This window comes from Balaenoptera physalus, assembly GCF_965194825.1.
Source record: "Balaenoptera physalus genome assembly, chromosome: 2".
Taxonomy (NCBI): domain Eukaryota; kingdom Metazoa; phylum Chordata; class Mammalia; order Artiodactyla; family Balaenopteridae; genus Balaenoptera; species Balaenoptera physalus.
The window spans coordinates 112,032,687-112,053,984 of NC_138883.1; the positions used below are offsets into that span (position 1 = coordinate 112,032,687).

At 36.3% G+C, this 21,298-nt stretch overlaps 1 protein-coding gene across 1 annotated transcript in view; it reads left to right on the forward strand.

Moving 5' to 3' along the window:
- The window catches only part of IQCH (IQ motif containing H), a 221,912-nt gene that overhangs the window by 60,690 nt on the left and 139,924 nt on the right, over positions 1 to 21,298 (forward strand). Inside the window, 2 exon segments of the mRNA XM_082449136.1 lie at positions 4,340 to 4,460; positions 10,694 to 10,822. Coding sequence (XP_082305262.1) covers positions 4,340 to 4,460; positions 10,694 to 10,822 — 250 coding nt within the window.

Here is a 21,298-nt window from a genome sequence, read left to right on the forward strand (position 1 = left end):
AGGCAATTTAATAATCCACCAAAATAAAGAACTCAAGCATAAAGAAGCCCTGACAGAAGGACTGTTGATGAGCACTGGATCCATTCACATGTAGAACTAATACTAAACAATCATAGCAATGATGGTTTCAAAACAGAATGTGAATATTATAAATCTGGACAATGTAAAAATAATATAATACAAAATTGGGAGGTGAGGAAGAGCAGATGGGAGTAGCAAGAAAGTTCTAATGTTCGCATCTTTTGAAGCTGGGTTATGTTATCCAAAATAAAAACATGTGGTGAAAAAAAACCTAAATGTTTTTCATAATTGCCTTTATTTAACAATGGAGCAGGGGTCCACAAATCGCTGCCTGAGGGTGAACCACCTGTTTTTGTAAGTCAAGTTTCATTGGAACACAGCTTCACCCATTTGTTTCCATATTGTTTATGCTACTTTCCAGCTATAAAAATAGACCGAGACAACCTAAAATTTTTACTCTCTGGCCCTTTAAGAAAAAATTTGCCCACCCATGCAGAGGAATCTTTTTTAATTCACAGGAGTCTTGTGGTAAAGAAATATTTATTTGAGGCTTAATAATTTGTTGGGTTTATTTTATTTTTTAAAGATTTTTTTTGATGTGGTTTTAAAGTCTTTATTGAATTTGTTACAATATTGCTTCTGTTTTGGTTTTCTGGCCACAAGGCATGTGGAATCTTAGCTCCCGACCAGGGATCGGACCCACACCCCCTGTATTGGAAGGTGAAGTCTTAACCACTGGACCGCCAGGGAAGTTCCAATTTGTTGGATTTAATTCAGCCTTTGCCCTTCCTATTAAATTCATGTCAAATTAAGTTTAATAATATAATATAAGTCCTACTTTTATAAAACAATAGATCAATCACTCCAAAGATGTCAGGGATAGTGAATCACCTAATGATATTTGGTATGGTTTCTTAAACTTTCATCTCTGTGTTTTTCTGCATTATTTGGAATCTTTATAATGAGCATATATCATTATTACCAGAATAATAAAATAGAATGATTTTTCTATTTGAAAACACTGGAAGCAAATATACCAAGATATTCACAGTGATTAATTCTGGCTGATAGGAATATGATTGCTGTTTTCTTCTTTAAGCTTTTCTATAGTTTTTAAATATTGAAAAAATTTTAAGCTATTATAGAGGATTTTGGCATAAAGTGATAGAGTTCTGAATTATAGTTTTGGAAACAGTAATAAGTACCAGATATGAGGGATATTGCTCTGTTTAGAATATGATTCTTTCATTAGTAGTATACAAACCAAAAAGCATGATTCAGCATAAAATATAAAGCATGACATAAAAGAGAATCCAGGGGACTTCCCTGGTGGTGCAGTGGTTAAGAATCTGCCTGCCAGTGCAGGGGACACGGGTTCGAGCCCCGGTCCGGGAAGATCCCACATGCCGCGGAGCAAATAAGCCCGTGCACCACAACTACTGAGCCTATGCTCTGAGCCTGTGAGCCACAACTACTGAAGCCCACGTGCCTAGAGCCCGTGCTCTGCAACAAGAGAAGCCACCGCAATGAGAAGCCTGTGCACCGCAACCAAGAGTAGCCCCTGCTCGCCACAACTAGAGAAAGCCCGTGCACAGCAATGAAGACCCAACGCAGCCAAAAATTAATTAATTAATTAATTAATTATTTTTTTTAAAAAAGAGAGAGAAGCCAGAAGCAGATGATACTCGACTTCTGTTAGGCAATCAGCACATTCATAAAGCTGGTTTCTTTAATTTGCATTAATCTAAACCTACCTTTCCAGTCTCATCCCCCACCTTATCCTCCTGATACACACAACATACTCCAGCCACACAGAGCCCTTCATCTTCAATGAGATCTTCATGCATTTGTATGCTATTTTGCTTCATCGCCACCATTCTTTCTACCTACAATTGCATCCTCTTCTCTATGTGATATAATTCAGTGCTTCTTTTAAGACACAATTTAAGTATCACTGACTGCAGTACATCTCAACCTTGGCTGCACATCAGAATCACCTAGGGAGCTTTATAAAAATACCGAGGCCCAGGCCCCAACACAGCTATTCTGATTTAATTGCCCAGGGTTGGGGCCCAGGCAGCAGTATTTTTAAAAAGCTCCCTGAGTGATGCTAATATACAGCTAGGGTTGAGAGTCATTGCAAAGCCTTCTGCGATACCAGCAGGCAGAGTTAATTACTACCTCTTTTGCACTCTCATAGCTCTTAGATTTTCCATTGCTCATGAAATTTAATGCTTATTGTATTAAAGTTAGTGTTATATAGTAAATGCTCAGTAAACGCTGAAGGTTGTTACCGTCCTTCTTCCAACCAAGCATATGCAGCAGTGTAAACTCGCTGGGATGTCACCCCTCCATGCCCCCTACACACACACACACACACACACACACACACACACACCTCACTGCCTTTTCAGCACAGCCCTAGACCTTGGGTCTGGCTTTTACACTGTTGAGATTTATGCAATGTAAAGAATTAAAGAAACCAGTGTTATGAATGTGCTGACTGCCTGAGAGAATCCGAACATCATCTGCCTTCCACCCTCATCTTTGTGTCACACTTTACATTGTGTTTGATGTCAGATCCTGCTACTTTAGCTTTCAAGAGCAGGTTGTCAGGTGTACTTTGTCAAAGGCTTTCAGAAAATCCAGATAAATGATGCTGTAAGCCCCGAAACTGCCAAAACTATATTTTACACCTTCACAGTACTTGACAATTTTATTTAAGTGGAATCTTTCTTCCTTCAATTTACCTTTGCCTCCCTGACCCTGAGATCAATCAGATAACTGGAGACCCTTCCATTTTTGATACTGAGTATCCTCGGCTATGCCTGTGCCATGTCTGGAGCACAGTACACTGGGTGATTATCTCAGCCTCCCTGGTTAGGAGGAGCTCCTGGAAACTACTCCTCTCTGGAGGTGAGGTGGGGAAAGGAGAGTGGAGGATGAGGAAAGGAGACCAAGGTGCATCAGCAAGACAGAAGTTCCACAATCACACGATGCGCATACACACTCTCATCAAGGCAAGACCCAGAGCACTGACCTTTCCTCTTCCCACTCGCCTGGAAGGAAACCGATTGCATTAACAGTCTGCTCTTTCCTGTTAAAAATCCTATTTGTAGTCATTTTAAACTGTCCTCACCAAACATCGCCGAAGGGTTTGGTGTCCATAGGATGGTAGTTGCTTATAGTTGCCCTTAAGTACCGCATCGTGGCAGTGTGGCCCTAAAATAACTTTGTTCACAGACATTTCTCAGCCAATAGATATTTATTTTGCAAAGTGATTTTCTCCCCAGAGTCTTGATGAAACTTTCCCTTTCTTTTTCCTTAAGGTCATCATGACCTTGATGAACAATAAGATGTACTACAACTGAGTCCAATGGCAAGTTTCACTAATGCAGAATCAGATTAATCTTCAAATTGAATAATCTTTGCATATCTAGTACTCTACGTGACCTGAGACAAATCTACTAAGCTTTCTGACTTGGTTCTTTATTAGTTAAATAGCAAACCGTTACCTAGTTCCCTTGGAAGTTGTGCAAATTAATTAATGTTTGGAAAACGACTGGAAAATTTAAAACAGTCTATAAATACCAAACAGTTGCGTCTTCCTTGCTGAGAGGGCCCAGGTAATTCATAACCTCCTATAATAAAGGTAAAATAATGTGCTTGGGCTCTACAATTAAATGTGATTTATTTGCAATACATATAATCTTTGAAATCTAGAAACCATTTAATAGAAACAATTCATATTTCATAACTATAATAAAAGCATGTAATGACTTTAGGAAAAGTAATATCTACTGTAAGTGATCTAGACATCATGTCTTTAACCATTTCTAAGATCTGCAAGAGTATGCTCAGAGTTTATCCTTAACCTGTTAATGTAGACTGATATATTTTTTACATTCTCCCAGTTTTTCTTTATCCTCAAAACTCTAGTATGTATTTCCTAGAAAATTTGCCTGTACAAAACTTTGCTGTATTCAAAGCCTCCTGTCAAGATTTAGCACTTCTTTTATATTGTAGTCATTAAAACTGAACAAAATCTTAATAGTTCCTTTATTAACTACTATACTGACTTTGCATAGTGGAAATCACAACATGTTAATTGGATTTAATTAACTATTTTAAATTACACAAACTCCTTACAGTAGACAATAGCACAGGGTACTCACTAGCAATAAAATTGGAGCTGATACTGCTACTTTATTAAAACTTAATGAAACTATTCATAATCTTATTTATTGTTTACAAGAAGAAAACTGTGTTCATTTTGAAGGCAAAAATGTCTGCTGAAAACAAATTTTTGATCATTTAGGTGAAGGCTCAGAAGTTAATAAAAGGGTCCACCATATCCAACCTCACGGTTCTGCCAGCTCCTCATCGCACGAATCCCTATTTCACCCCTGTGCCAGTCTTACAAGTGGATGCCAATAAAGGTTAGTGATTCAATAACCATTTTATATGTTTAGGAACATAGGGAAAGAGCACTTAGGTGGGACTGGGGGCCTGAGTTTGAATTTGGATTCAGCCACTAATTCTCCAAGATGACTTCAGACGAGTCAAGTCCTCACTGTGGCCTGAGTTTCCTTCTCTGTAAATCAGAAGGTTGGACTAGAGTCCCTTCCCACCTCTAAAATCCATGATTCTATAGATTTACTATTGATTTAGATGTTGATGTTATTACACATTAAAATTATTATTGTGTTTAAGTGATATTATTATAATTTTTCAAGCTTCTGAGCAGATAGTTTCTGATGCTTTTCTGATAGCATTTGAAAACTTATTTCAATATACTATTATGCAAAAATATGAAGCCAGAATTAATGCAATTAGCATTTAAACTATGCATGTCTTAGTCGAAATACCAGACTTTGTGAAACCAGTGGATTTCTTGTTTTTTAAGCAAAAGGTCATGTCATCTTTATCTCAGTATCCCCAGTGCTTAGAACCATATATAGCATTTTGTAGATACTAAATTGTTGGTTGAATGAATAAGCAAATGAAAGAGTAAGCAAATGACTAAGGACTGAGTGTCTCAAGTGTAACCCTCTTTACTTCTCCCTGCTACTTAATTGACTGACATGTTAAAGAATTCTTTTTTTTTTTTTTTTTTTTTGGTTGCACCAGGTCTTAGTTATGGCAGGTGGGCTCCTTAGTTGCGGCTCCAGGGCTCCTTAGTTGTGGCATGTGAACTCTTCGTTGCAGCATGCACATGGATCTAGTTCCCTGACCAGGGATCGAACCCAGGCCCCCTGCATTGGGAGTGTGGAGTCTTATCCACTGCGCCACCAGGGAAGTCCCCCTAAAGAATTAAGTGGATCACCTTTTGTATCTCAAATATGAGCAAGTGAGATGATCTTTAATTATTTCTATCTCACTTTCTAACTGTCGTCTGGAGTATTTTGGATCTAAAGTTGGTTCCCCAGGGTTCTTCTGGTACCTGAAGATTTAAAGTCCCCCATCTTGTAGCTCCCGTATCCTCTGTCTGCTGACCCAGTCAGTGGTGGGGTAGAGCAAAACTCAAGACAGCCCCGCATCATTATAAGTCTCTTAATTGATTAAACTTCCTGCAACTGTAACAATTACTTTCCTAGTTACAAATCATTACTGTTTAGAAATCTTTGTGACACATGCTTTTAGTTGGTTTACATAATATTTACTCCCTGGGAAAACTTCAGCAGAGTTTCTACTTCTTGCTTTAGAAGCATTTACATTCTTCCTGGGTCAAATTAAGATGAATAAAATAATGAATGAATGAATGAATCAATCAGTCAATCTATCTATACTTGCTTTAGTGGTAGACACAATAAAAAATTGTTGCAAAACAAAGGTAAATCTAGAGCCATGGCAACTTGGTCCAGAAAAACATGATATTTTCATCCCTCAATTATCTGCCAGAGAACACATGGCCTACCATAATATTTGTAATTAATTAACCAATTAATCAACACATATTTACTGAGTACTTGCCATATGTCTGGTACTGTGCAAGGTAATATGAGCGCCAGGAAAGCACAAGCCACACAAATGTAGATGGAGTGTCCAGATTTTTACATGTCCTGATGCTCTGAACTGTCATTTAAGTCACCCCAGATCTACACAAGTCCAGCATGTGGTGAAAGATGAACAACATCCAGAAGAGAGAATAGTTTTGGAAAATGCAGGGCAAACTTCTCTACTTCTTCTTGAATTATCTTGCTAAATCCAAAGAAGAAAGCTCCCCCAACCCCTCCACAATGGTTAAGAATATAAGTCTCATAATAAAAATTTTCCGTTTAGGCTCTGTGTGACAGTGGGCAAGTTGCTCTCTGATCTTAGAATAAACTCTAAACTCTATAAACAAGGCATGCCTGACGTGGCCTCCCTTCCATTCTCATCTCATTCCGCTTTCTCTGTGCTCCAGTCACATGGGACTTCTCTCTCTTCCTTATCAGGCCAAGCACTTTTTCACATCAGGCCTTCACAAGTGCTTTTACCTCTGCCTGTAAAAGTCATTTCCTCAAGCATCTGTCTTTTTCCTTTATAGATGATCACAATTTGTAATTATATATTTATTTGTGGATTTATTTAATGTCTTCTCCACCACTAAAGGCTCCATGAGGTCTGTCTGGTTCACCATTGAATCCCCACTCTCCAGAATAGTTCCTCAGTGGGGATATTATAACAGGCACTTAAATATTGGTTGAATGACTGACACAATGAATGAATTTCTAATTCCTAATCTAGTCAACAGGAAAGTGAGAGTTTTGAAAATTAAATGAGACAAAGGTGTTAAGGGATGATTTTCAAAAACAGGTAAAATCCTGACTCTCTTACAAATGAACACATGTCAAAAATTTTATTTACTTAACTCATCAGTTAAAGGAGAGAATTTGTAAGCTGTCACAACTGGTCCAAAGGAGAGTCCAAAGAACATATCTTTGTAGATCAGGAATATTGAAATAAATTTGCAAATAGATGGAAAATTGACATTTCTATGGAAAGAAGGAATGTCCCTTCACCAGACAGAATTTTTTTTCATGTCTATAGATATGAATTTTTTGCATTATTATCAGTTTTTTCCCCACAAGTTAACCTTAATCTCTACAGAGTTGTAAAATAGCCTAGTCAAAGACTAGGTTCAGATAATTCCTGAATGCATTCCATTGAAAAGGTATCCAGTAATCTCTTTTGCTTATTCTAAAACATTAAAAAAAAATTTCCTATAATCTTCCCCCATTTTTGAAACAAAATGATCTAAAAAAATTATTCACAAAATAAGGCTGGTCTCATTAGGTTTGGCCTGATAATTTACATAGATTCAGCAAGAATGTTAATCAACACATAGGCCATCTTAAGTTTGCTCTGTTGGGTTTTCATAAGGAATCTCAGATTGAAGTTTTTAATCCTCTATTACTTGCTAAACTGAGGCTAGAAAATCAAGCCCAAGAAACTCTGTCCACCATATTTCAACTACAGAACCTATAAATTTGGATACATTCCTCTCCTCTAGAGATGCTCCAAATATCCTAAGGTTCTTGGACCTGTTGGGAAATGACATTCCTTTCCACCTGTAAGGATGGAAATCCTGTAAGCCATGTATCAGGCCAGTTTTTCTGGGAGGGCTTTGTAAGCATTTGGTTCCATAAAGTCAAGCTTAGTTCTTTAAATGTAACTTATTATACCTGACTAATAACATCATTCTTAAATATGAAATTCCAGGCAAGTTCTTGGTTGCATAAGCAGTTTTTTCAATTATATCTTAATAAAAGAAGAAAAGATTCTTATTGAAACTATGCAAATAACCCATATTGCCATGAAAAGTAAGGAAGCTCAGTCAGAGTTTCTGAATTCGGGAGGTGAGAGGGAGCTCATCTAAAGTAGTGGAAGTTCAATTTCCTTATTTTCTGGGAATTTTAGGAATATTCAATTCCTGTAAGTGCTCATTTCTCTCTATAAGTCAATCAGAACACAGCTCCTTTAATTTGAGATTTTACAATCTAACTTATTAATACCATCTGGAGACAGGAAAACATTCTACATTCACAATGAGAAATAAAGGCCTTTCTGAATTACAGATACAGAGACATACAGATACAGAGAGAGTTTATAGCTTCAATCCTACAATTTCAGCCACAAACGAAAAATAAACACAGAAACACAAAAATGTAATGGTCCAGATAGCAAAAAGTTAGTCTCCTTCCTTGTGGGTATGAAATTCCTGGTTGAATTGAGCTCAAAATACACACATAGACAAACAGAAGTCTACAAACCATATTCTCTACTGTCTCTCACTCGATAGGGAATAGATCTCTGTGAGATCCATTTACAAAACTCACCAAATTCTCAGTCGTAGCCACCAACAAGGACTAACTTATCAGCCATTAATATGGAGTAATATCAAAATTAGAAAAACAAGAGTCAGCAAAGTTCTATTGTCACTTTGAATTCACCTATGGGTGCCAAGAAAATAAGTGCCTGGCTTGGTTCCCTTTGATATGTACCATTTCTGGCAATTTCAGGTGACTCTTTTGCTCATCTTGGTGGGATCTCCAAAACTGTTAAAGGATATATATTTTTTAAAGTTAAACCATGACTCTTATACAACTATAAAATGAACACATCAAAGATTCTGTTTAACTCATTAATTAAATGAGGGAACCAGTAAAATGTTACAATTGATTCAAAGAAGAATTCAAACAGCAGACAAATTTACAAATCAAAAATTTGGAAATAAATTTGCAAATGCATGCAGAACTGAATTTTGGGGGGTAGGAAAAGTACTGTCCCTCCATGTGACAAAATTTATTTGGATATGTATAAACAAGAATTATTTGCACTGCTTTCGGTTTTCTATAAACTAACCTTAATCTCTACAGAATTGTAAAAGAGATTAATCAAAAACAAAGGTGATTATAGGGTCAGATAATCTTCAGTTTCCAGCATTTCGATGAAAAGATAACCAGTAATCTCTTTTGCTTATTCCAAAATCATAACTTTTTCCTTTCAATGGTAAATGCACACGTGTGTTTGTCTAAAATTAAGTGAATTGCTTCCACTAGTACTAAAGCAAGGGTTAAAATCATACTCATGTTCTTTGGGATTCTCAGAGAATGAAACTCATTCTAGTAATGAAAATACACTGAATTAGAAGCAACTCTGTTTTTCACATCTGCAAAGTAGGCACAGTTCTTGGACATGGGATATGATATTTATAGGTGGAAAATATTTGTGAGGACAAAGAATTAGTCTTTATATTTTAAAGTAGTTAAATTCTGGTGTTATAACAATTAAAACCTGGAGTACTAATTTTGAAAAGGGCTTGAAGAGTTGTACTTGGGATCAGTAGTTCTTAAGTTTTAACAGTGCAAAAGATCGACCTGGAGTGCTTATTTAAAATGTAGATTACTGGCCCCAATTCTAGTGATTCTCAAACTTCAATGCACATAAATATCTCCTGGAGGCTTCCATAATGCAGATTCCCAGGGGCCTCAGAAATTTGGACAGGTCTGGGATGGGGCCTGGGAATCTCCATTTTTAATAATAAATTCTTGCCCCAGATAATCCTGCAGTAAGTAAACTGAAGACTTCTCTTTGGAATCATTGTTTTAGAATCATTTACCATCATTGTTTTGGAATCATTGTTCTTAGTGAAGTCTTCTTCAGCTCTCCCATCCCTCAGCGATCATTCTTCTGAATTCCTATAACCCTAGACTTTAATTTCCTGAATGTGACATAATATACTCCTTAGAAATAATAAAGCAAATGAAAACAATATTTATCCCTCGTAGGATGTGTGCCAACTTCTTCAACCTAGTCCAGCTTAGGACACAGTTTTTTACTTGGATTTCATTGAGACCCAGGGTTCTTTATTTTTCTTCCTATTAGCTGAGAACAACAAGAAGCTGAAGCCCTATCACAGGTCTATGTCAAGTACTCCCTGAGTTTCTGGGTTTCTGGCTTCAATACCATAGATCCACCTTAATGTGAGTTTTGCCCCTCACAGCAGGTTTTGCTCAATTATTCATTTACTCATTGATTTATTCATTTTTTTAAAACAATGTCTCTTGTCCTTAAAAAACCTTGGCACCAGTCATATTGACACAGTATGAGTTCTAGGAATTGTAAATTAGTCACATTAATACTAACCATGTTGCCCAGTAACACTAAAACAACCTACTTGGGCATTCACATCATCTGGTAATATGAGAAATGTCTAAAAATAACTCTTTTTTAAAAATGAAATATGACTCATTGTAACAACAGGAGCATGATTTCAAGCACACAGATTTTCTTTCTTTCAGAACCAAAGATCTCCTTAGTTATTGACTGTGTACCTGATTTCTCTGAAATTTAAAAAGAATACCAATATTATCAATAATTGAAAATGCCATTAAGTATAAAGAAGTTTCTGTTTGCATTGGAATTATATTTCTACCTTAAAATGAAATTATCATAGTACAAGTTTATTTCATAATACCATTATTAGAAATGCCATTTTTTCTTGGGTTAGATTAGGCTTAAATGAACAGTACTATGGCTATTTTTTCTTGCAAAAGATTAAGGCACTAAATGTAGTCTCACAAATAAACTAATGAATAGAGTAAGTTACACTTGTGAAATTTATAGAGTTCAGACTTTGTGGAAATGCTTGAAGTTAAACTCATATTCTTCTAACCTTCCTTTTTAGGTATTTTAAGTATGATAGAACAAGGATTGATTCCACCAACAGCAAGAATTACCTTTCAGAATCCACCCATTACACCCAGAGTGGCTCCTCTGCATAGTTTTGATGAAGCACGTAAGATTTTGACTACCGGTAAGACAGTCTTGCCTGTATGTTAGTTGGGGATACACAGAAATTACCAAAATCTTTTATCTTCAATAATAGGACAGGAGGAAACTTGTAATGAATCTGAGTTTCACTTTACTGAATAAAGTAACTTTAGTCTCTTTGTGAAATACCTACTCAGGGCCTGTGTTCTCTATGTGTTAGAAAGTTGGTGTTTTCAAGGGATTTGCAGCTTGGTTGGGAAAATAAGACAAATATAATAAAAACAAATAACAATACAAAGTATTATAGACTGAAAACCAAATGGATGTTAAAGTCTAGTACTATAGGTGTTCAGAGGAATGATTGCTGAGAGGTGAGATAATAGAAGACTTCAAAGAGGAGGCTGGATGAAATAGGAGAAAAGCACTGACCTGGAAATCTATTAACTAGTTGCAGAACCTCACGCAAGCCATTTACTTTCTCTGGGCCTCAGCTTTACCAGTTATAAAATGAGGGGTTTTGGCTAAATTAATCCTTCTGTTCAACAAATATTTGTTGAATGCTTGCTTTATCCAAGGTAGCTGGAGAGAAGGTAGCTTGCTTTATCCAAGGTAGCTGGGGAGAAGCTATCCAAGGTAGCTGACAGAGAATAAGTCAGACAACATTTCTACTCTCATGGTGCTTATAGTCTAGCAGGTAAGTAAATGAGAATTTAAGCTAGGGATAAGTGCTAGAAATAAAATAAAACAACATGGACTAGAGAGTGATAAAAGGAAGTGATTGCTTTGCTTGGGAGGGAAGGGTCAGGGAATGTGTCTTGGAAGATGTTGAGATCCAGATGATGAGAAGGAGCCAGTCATGTAAAGATCTAGGGAACAGTATTTCAGATGTAGGACAGCACAGGCACAATAGCCTGGGGGACTAAGGAGGGAATGAGCAAGAAGGCTAGTGTGGCTAGAGGGCCAAGAGAGAGGGAAGAGATAAGGCTGGAGAGGTAGAGAAGACTGAAATGATGTAGGGTAGAGCAGGACTATGAGTTGTCCTCAGTGTTCATTCTTACCTACTTCCACAGTAATAGAGTCATGGGTGGGCACATGTCAGCTTGGCCAAAGACATTTTCTAGTCTTCCTTTCAGTTAGGTGTGCCATGTGCCCAGGTTCTAGACAATGAGGATGTAAGCAGAAGTGGAAAGGGAAACTTCTGGGCATGGCTTCCCCTTTTCATTTTTCATCTCTGGCTAGCTGGGATGCAGATGTGATGAGCAAGCACTTTGGAGCCAAAGATGGAACTCCAGGTTGAGTCTGGCAGAGATGCCCTGACAACCTGGGACTATCTTCCTTTCAACCCTTGTGTGAGAGAGAAATAAACTCTTAATTTGTTTAAGCCACTCAGTATATCTTAGGATCTTTCTTTTTAAATGCCTTAGACTATAGCAGAACCAGTATGGCAGCCTTTCAAACCATGATGAGGAGTGGATTTAATCCTAATTACAATGAGAACTCACTGAAAAGTTTAAACAGGAGGATGAGGTGATCTGATTTATATTTTAATAAGACCATTCTGACTGCTTTACAGATAATGAATCATAGGGGAGCATGAGTAGAACCAAGAAGACTAGTTAAAAGGCTATATTGGTAAACCAGGTGAGAAATGACGGTGGATTTGAGGAGGATGGTATCAATGGATATGAGGAGAAGTGAACAAATTCAGGTTATGTTTTGGAGGTGGAGCCATGAGGACTGGCTGATGGATAGGAATGAGGGAAAGAGAGGCATCAGGGATAAATATATATGAATGTATGTATGAACATACCCCAATTTTGTATCCATTCTACTGCTGATGGGAATTTCAGTGGTTTATACCATAGAGCTATTATGAGTAATACCATTATGAACATTCTTGTACATGTCTTTTAATGTAAATATGTATGTGTCACTGTTGGATACATATCAAAAAGAAGAATTGCTGAGTCACAGGGTAAATATATGCTCAGTTTTAGTAGATAATGCCAAACAGTTTTCCAAGGTGTTTATACTGATTTATTTTCCTACTAGCAATATATGAGCATTCCAGATCATATATATCTTTGTCAACACTTGATATTTCCTTTTGTTTGTTTTGCCATCCTGAAGACTCTGTTGTGGTAGCTCTTTGTGGGTTTAATTTCTATTTCCCTGATCACCCATAACGTTGAGCAGTTGTTTTGATATGTGTATTGGTCATTTGAATATCTTCCTTTGTAAAGTGATTTAGAACTTTAACATTTCTTTTTTTTTTTTAATGGGTTGTCTTTCTTTTTCTTAGTTATTTATAGGAATTATGTATGTATTCTGGGTACTAATTTTTTATCAGTTATATGTATTACAAATACTTTTTTTATTCTATGGCTTGGTATTTCATTCTCCTACTGGTGTCTTTGTTTTTAACTAAACTTCTGATTTTGAGATAATTGTAGATTCACATGCAGTTGTAAGAAATAATACAATGAGCTCCTTTGTACTCTTAACTCAGTTTTTCCCAATAATAATATATTGCCAAACTATAGTACAATATGACCACTGAAATATTGATTCAGCCAAGATACTGAACATTTTCACCACAAGGATTCCTCATGTTGTCTTTTTATAGCCACAGCCGCTCCCCTCTCACCCCACACCCCTTTAAACCCTGGCAACCACTAATCTGTTCTCCATTTCTATAATTTTATCATTTCAAATATGTTAGATAAATGGACTCATATGATGTATAACATTTTGGGATTGTTTTTTTTCACTCAGCATAATTCTCTGGAGATTTTATCCAGGTTGTTGCTTATATCAGTAGTTTATACCTTTTTACTGCTGACTAGTAATCCAGAGTATGAGTGTACCACAGTTGTTAAACCATTCACCAGCTGAAGGATGTATGGGTTGTTTCCAGTTTTTGGCTACTATGAATAAAGTTGCTATAAACATTTGTGTACAGGTTTTTGTATGAACATATGTTTTCATTTCTTTAAGATAAATGCCCGGAGCATAATTGCTGGATCTCATGATAGTTGCATGCTTATTTCCTCTACATACACTTAGAGCCACATCAGACAGTGTTATAATTTTTGTTTCAAACATCATATATAATTTAGAAAACTCAAGAGGAAAAAGGAAGTCTATTGTTTTTACCCATATTTTTGTTTTACCATGTTCTTTCTTCTTTTCTGAGGTGCCAAGATTCCTTCTTTTATCATTTCCCTTCAATTTAGAGAATTTTCTTTAGCCATTGCTTAGGGTCATTATACTAGTGACCCTAAATTATCTTCATTTTTCTTCATCTTAGAATGTCTTGATTTCTCCTTTATTCCTAAAGGATATCTTCACTAGATATAAGATTCTGGGTTGACAGTGCTTTTCTTTCAGCACTTAAAAAAACTGTGCCACTTTCTTTTCTTCTCCATGGTTTCTGATGAGAAAGCCACTGTCTTTTGAATTTTTTCCTCATGTAGGTAAGGTGTTGTTTTTCTCTTCCTGCTTTCAAGATTTTTCTCTGTCTTTAGTTTTTAGAAGTCTGACTGTGTCTTAGTGTGGATTTCTTTGGTTTGATCCTGTTTGGGTTTGGCTCATCTTGAAGCTGTAGGTTTATATATTTTGCCAAATTTTGGAAGTTTTCAGCCAGTATTTCTTTGAGTACTTTTTTCAGCTTTGCCCTCTATTGTTTCTCCTTCTGGGCTACAATGATACAAATGTTAGCTCTCTTGCTACAATCCCACAGGTCCTTGAGGCTCTGTTAATCTTTTTCCCCCAGTCTATTTTCTCTCCACTGATCAGACTGGGTAATTTCTATTTTTCTGTCTTCTAGTTCAGGGGTCCCCAACCCCCAGGCCGCGGACCAGTACGAGTCCATTTCCGGTCCGTGGCTGGTTAGGAACCAGGCCGCACAGCAGGAGGAGAGCGGCGGGCAAGCGAGCAAGCAAAGCTCCGTCTGCCGCTCCCCATCCCTCCCCATCACTCACACTACCACCTGAAGCATCCCCCCACCCCGTCTGTGGAAAAATTGTCTTCCACAAAACCGGTCCCTGGTGCCAAAAACGTTGGGGACTGCTGTTCTAGCTCACTGATTCCCCTGCCCCCTACATTCTGTTGTTGAGCCATCCACTGAATTTGTATTTAGATGACTGTAGCTTTCTGTTCCAAAATTTCAATTTGTTAAAAAATATATACTTAAAAATGGTTAAGATGGTAAATGGATTGTGGGGTTTTCTTTGTTGTTTCTTTGTTTGTTTTTTTGCCACACCACGCAGCTTGTGGGATCTTAGTTCCCCAACCAGGGATTGAACCCGGGCCACAGCAATGAAAGTGCTGAGTCCTAACCACTGCACCACCAGCGAATTCCCTGTTAAGTGTATTTTTATTGATTTATTTATTTGGTTGCACCAGGTCTTAGTTGCAGCAGGCATGCTCCTTAGTTGCAGCTTGCCGGCTTCTTAGTTGTGGCACATGGGCTCAGTTGTGGCAGGCGGGCTCCTTAGTTGTGGCATGCAAACTCTTAGTTGTGGCATGCATGTGGGATCTGGTTCCCTGACCAGGGGTGGAACCCAGGCCCCCTGCATTGGGAGCATGAGTTTAACCACTGCGCCACTAGGGAAGTCCCTGTTATGTATATTTTAACACAATTAAAAAATTCAACTTGGTTCCTCTTTATATATTCTATTTCTTTGTGGAATCTTTCTATTTCTTTGCTGAGTTTTTATATTTTTTCATTTGTTTCAAGTGTTTCTGTAATTTCTTGTGGAACATTTTTATGATGGCTGCTTTAAAACTTTTGTCAGGTAGATTCTAAGATCTCTGTCATCTCAGTGCTGGTATCTATTCCTTGTTTTTTTATTCAGTTTAAGATCTTCCTGGTTCTTGGTATGGTGAGTGATTTTCAATAGAAACTTTGACATTGTGGGTATTATGTTATAAGACTCTGGTTCTTATTTAATCTGTTTTATCTGGTTCCTCTGACACCCCTATTAATTCCCTATGCATCTGAGGAATAAGCCAAATTAGCTATGATATATCATCCTGTTTATGTATTGCTAGATTTCATTTGCTAATATTTTGTTTACCATTGTTGTTCATGCATGAGGCTGTCCTAAATTTTCCCTTTCCTATGTTTTCCTTAGGTTTTAGTATCCAGGTTAGTTTTGCCTTCAGTGAGTGAGTACTATCTCTTTTTACATTCTCTTGAAGAGTTTGGATAAAATTGGTAATATTTTTTCCTTAAAGAAATAAGTTTGGAAGAATTTACCAGTGAAGCCATTTGAATTTGTAGTTTTCTTTGGGAGTAGGTTTATAATTGTAGGTTTAATTTCTTTAACAGGTATAGGACTATTTTGATTATCTCTTTTGTCTGTTTCAGTTCAGTAAATTAACTTTGTCTAAGAAATTTGTCCATTTTATTTAAACCTTCAAATTTATTGGAATAAGGTTGTTTACAATATCCTCTAATTATTTTTGTAACATCTGTAAAATCTGTGGTGATGTACATTTTCATTCCTGATGCTGGTTATTTATGCCTTTCTGTTTTTTCCTTGATCAGTCTCTCTAGGAGTTTATCCATTTTATTATTATTTTCAAAGAACCAAATTTTGACCTTACTGATTCTTTTTTTTTTTAATTTTTATTTATTTATTTATTTTATTTATGGCTGCGTTGGGTCTTCGTTTCTGTGCGAGGGCCTTCTCTAGTTGTGGCAAGCAGGAGCCACTCTTCATCGCGGTGCTCGGGCCCCTCACTACCACGGCCTCTCTTGTTGCAGAGCACAGGCTCCAGACACGCAGGCTCAGCAATTGTGGCTCACGGGCCCAGTTGCTCCGCGGCATGTGGGATCTTCCCAGACCAGGGCTCAAACCCGTGTCCCCTGCATTGGCAGGCAGACTCTCAACCACTGCACCACCAGGGAAGCCCTCATTCTTTCTACTAGATATTTGTTTTCTATTTTATTGGTATCTGCTCTTACCTTTATTATTTCTTCCTTCTTTTTACTTTTTCAAGGTTTAATTTTCCTATTTTCTTAACTTATTGGTACACACCCTTAGCTCATTAATTTCAACTGTTATTTGTTTCTGATATATAAACAGAAGGTTATAAACTTCACACAAAGCACTACTTTAGCCAAATTCCCTAAGTTTGTTATGTCATATTTTCATTATCATTTAATTCAAAACATTTTCTAATTTCCATTGCAATTTCTTCTTCAACCCATGGAATATTTAGAAGTATATAAATTTGAGTACTTTTTACATATCCTTTTTGTTATTGATTTCCAGCCTAACTCCATTGTTTAGAGGACATACTATGTATGCTTTCAATTATTTGAAATCTGACTTGCTTCTTGGTCTTTGCATATGACCAACTTAGATGAGCACATATTCTGCATTTATTAAGTGCAGTGTTATGAATATATTCAGTTAAGTCAACTTAATCATATTATTCAAATTTATGTCTCTATTAATTTTTTTTGCCCATTCATTCCATCCATTGCTAAGAGAGGTATGTTAAAGTCTCAAACTATGATTGTAAATTTGTCTATTTCCTTTTATTTTTTGTCAGTTTTTTCTTAATATCACTCATATTTTTAACTTACTCTCTACAGAAGGAAATGTATTTTTCACCAAAAGTAAGAAGTGCACTAAAAAGTAAGAATCAGTTTTAAGCAGGGGTGAACAAACTTTTTACGTAAAGGGTCAGATAGAAAATATTATAAGCACTGCATGCCACATATAATCTCTGTACATATTCTTTTTATTTTGTTTTGTTTTGTTTTTGCAACCCTTAAAAATTGTAAAAACCTTTCTTAGCTTGAGAAGCATAGAAAAACAGGCTACAGGCCAGATTTGGACTATGGAATACTTGACTTTAAGTATTAAAGTTTAATGTATTCCAGTAATTATATTGAGAGCCAAATAAAATTTAAATCAATAGGTATATTTGTACACTGACTATATGCCCAGTTTCCAACATTTTATCCTTTGTACTTTCAATATTATGAAATACTTCTGGGTTTCTTTAATGTGAATTTTTTTTTTTCTGGCATCACGTCCTCTGGAACATGATCACCCTTTCATCACAACCACTTTTCTCATTTTTGTCAATAAGTTAACCTTAAAGTTCCTCTGGCTGCATTACCAGAGTCTTGTGAATGGTGGCAATATCAACATTCCAATAGTCAGCTATTTCTTCTAGAATTCTACTTATAATCAATTTTTATTTCACTTTCAGCACCATCAGTTTTCAGTTTTTTTGCTGCACTTTCAGCTTTGTTAACCAATTCTATCTTTCAGTTATCAATTTTTGTAAAAAATCATGTGGATTTATCACTGAGAGAAAAGAAGGCAATACCACTACATTCTTTGCAGTCTGTGTGTGAACCCAAAAGCAGATACACAGTGGCCAATCACTGATCATGATATGCACCTTTCACTTACATAATGATTTGTGGAACAAAGATCTAGCAGCAAATTTTGTGCTTTATGCCATTACTGACAGTTACTATACCATAGTAACTGAAATTTGAACCCTGCTGTTGGGGGACTGGTATTATTTAACGAAACTGTGGTACCAAATTTGTGCCTATTGGAATGGTACAAAGTGAAGACTCTCTGTATATTAAATGTGAATGGTCTAAACACACCAGTTAAAAGACACAGATTGTCAGATTGGATAAATAAGCAAGACTCAACTATATGTGGTCTACAAGAAACTCACTTTAAATACAGAGACATAAAAACAAACAAACAAAAAATACAGAGACATAGAGAAGTTAAAATAGAAGGAGGGGGAGAAGTGATAAATCTTACTTACAGAAGAATTCCAAATAATATAAGTAGTTATTCCTCCCTCCAGGAGGTGGAGCTTAATTCTCCCTCCTTTGAATGTGGGCTGGACTTAATGACTCATATCCAAATAACAGGGTATGGAAAGGGGAAAAATAAAAAATTTACAGAGGAGAAGCCTGGCAAACCCTACCTTAACCAAGGATAATACATCATGACTATGTAGGTTTATCCCAGGAATGCAGGACTTTCTCAACACTTAAAAGTCAATGTAAGTAAGTCAGAAAGAGAAAAACAAATACTGTATGCTAACACATATATATGGAATCTAAAAAAAAAATGGTTCTGAAGAACGTAGGGGCAGGACAGGAATAAAGACACAGACACAGAGAATGGACTTCAGGACACAGGGAGGGGGAAGGGTAAGGTGGGATGAAGTGAGAGAGTGACATGGACATATATACACTAACAAATGTAAAACAGATAGTTAGTGGGAAGCAGCTTCATAGCACAGGGAGATCAGCTCCGTGCTCTGTGACCACCTAGAGGGGTGAAATAGGGAGGGTGGGAGGGAGACAAAAGAGGCAGGGGATATGGGGATATGTGTATACGTATAGCTGATTCACTTTATTATACAGCAGAAACTAACATAATATTGTAAAGCAATTAGACTCCAATAAAGATGTTTAAATAAAAGAAAAAAAAAGAAATAAACAAAAGAGATGGTATATAATTTTTAAAAAGGTCAATGTAAGTCATCATATCAATAGACTGAAGAAGAAAAATCATATGACCACCACAATAAATAAAAATAAAATAAAATTCAACATCCATTTGAATTCAAAGCCCTAAGCAAACTAGGAAAGTAAGGAACTTCCTCAGCCTGATATAGGATATCTACAGCTAAAATCTTACTTAATGGTGAAAGACCAACTACTTTCTCCCTAAGATCAGGAATAATACAAGAATATCCACTCTCACCACATCTATTCAACTTCAACATTGTACTGAATGTCCTAGCCAATGCAATGAGGTAAGAAAAACAAAGGCATGCAGGTGGAAAGAGAAGAAATAAAATAATCTCTTTGTAAACAGCATGATTACTACATGGAAAATCTGAAAGAATCTAACACACACACACACACACACACACACACACACACACACACACACACACACACACAAAGCCACTGAAATGAATAAGGGAGGTTAGCATGGTTTCAGGATACAAGGTTAATATGCAAAATTAATTGAATTTCTATATACTAGAAAGGAAAAATTGGAAATTAAATTTTAAAAACAATGCCTTTAAAATAACACCAAAAAATGAAATACTTAGGTATGAAACTAAAAAATATGTACACGATCTGTATGCTGAAATCTCCAAAATGCTAATGAAAAAAATTCAAAGAAGACCTAAATAAATGGAAAGGTAAGCCATGTTTACTGGTTAGAAGACTTGATATTGCTATGATGTTAATTCTCCCCAAATTGTCTGTAAATTCAATGAAATCCAAATCAAGATCAGTAGACTTTTCTTGGTAGAAATTAACAAGTCAATTCTAAAATTTGTATGGAAAGTTAAAGATGGTACAATAACCAAAACAATTCTGCAAAAGAAAAACATCAGAGGATTCATGGTATCTGATAGTATAAAGCTAGAGTTATCAGGACAATGTGGTATCGGAAAAGGATACAGACAGAGGTCAGTGGAACAGAATAGAGACTTCACACATATACACTGATTTTTGACAAAAGTGCAAAGGCAATACAATGGAGAAAGGACAGTCTTTTCGATAAATGATGCTTGAATAATTGAAGATAGCTATATATAGAACCCTGACCCATACTTTGCATCATATACAAAGGTTTATTCAAAATGTATAATAGAAGTCAGTGTAAAGCCTAAAACTATAAAACTTTTAGAAGAAAACAAAGGAGGAAAATCTTTGTTTTCTTGGGTTAAGCAAAGATTTCTTAGATGCCACACCAAAAGCATAATCCACAAGAGTAAAAAAACTAATATCTTGGCCTTAATCAAAACTTAAAACTTCTATTATTTGAAAGACAGTGTTAAGATAGTGAAAAGAAAAGCTACAAATTGGGAATTAATATTTCAAAACACATCCTTGATAAAGAATTTTTTTGTCCAAAATATATATAGAACTCTCATAATTCAATAATAAGAAAACAAGCAACCTGACAGAGCTTCAAGATGGCGGAAGAGTAAGATGTGGAGATCACCTTCCTCTTCATAAGTACATCAAAAATACATCTACATGTGGAACAACTACTACAGAACACCTACTGAATGCTGCACAAGACCTCAGACTTCCCAAAAGCCAAATACCAGACAACAGAAGCAAGAAGAACTACAATCCTGCAGCCTGTGGAACAAAAAGCACATTCGCAGAAAGACAGACAAGATGAAAAGACAGAGGGTTATGTACCAGATGAAGGAACAAGATAAAACCCCAGAAAAACAACTAAATGAAGTGGAGATAGGCAGCCTTCCAGAAAAAGAATTCACAATAATGATAGTGAAGATGATCCAGGACCTTGGGAAAAGAATGGAGGCAAAGATCAAGAACATGCAAGAAATGTTTAACAAAGACCTAGAAGAATTAAAGAACAAACAAACGGAGATGAACAATACAATAACTGAAATGAAAACTACACTAGAAGGAATCAATAGCAGAATAACTGAGGCAGAAGAACGGATAAGTGAC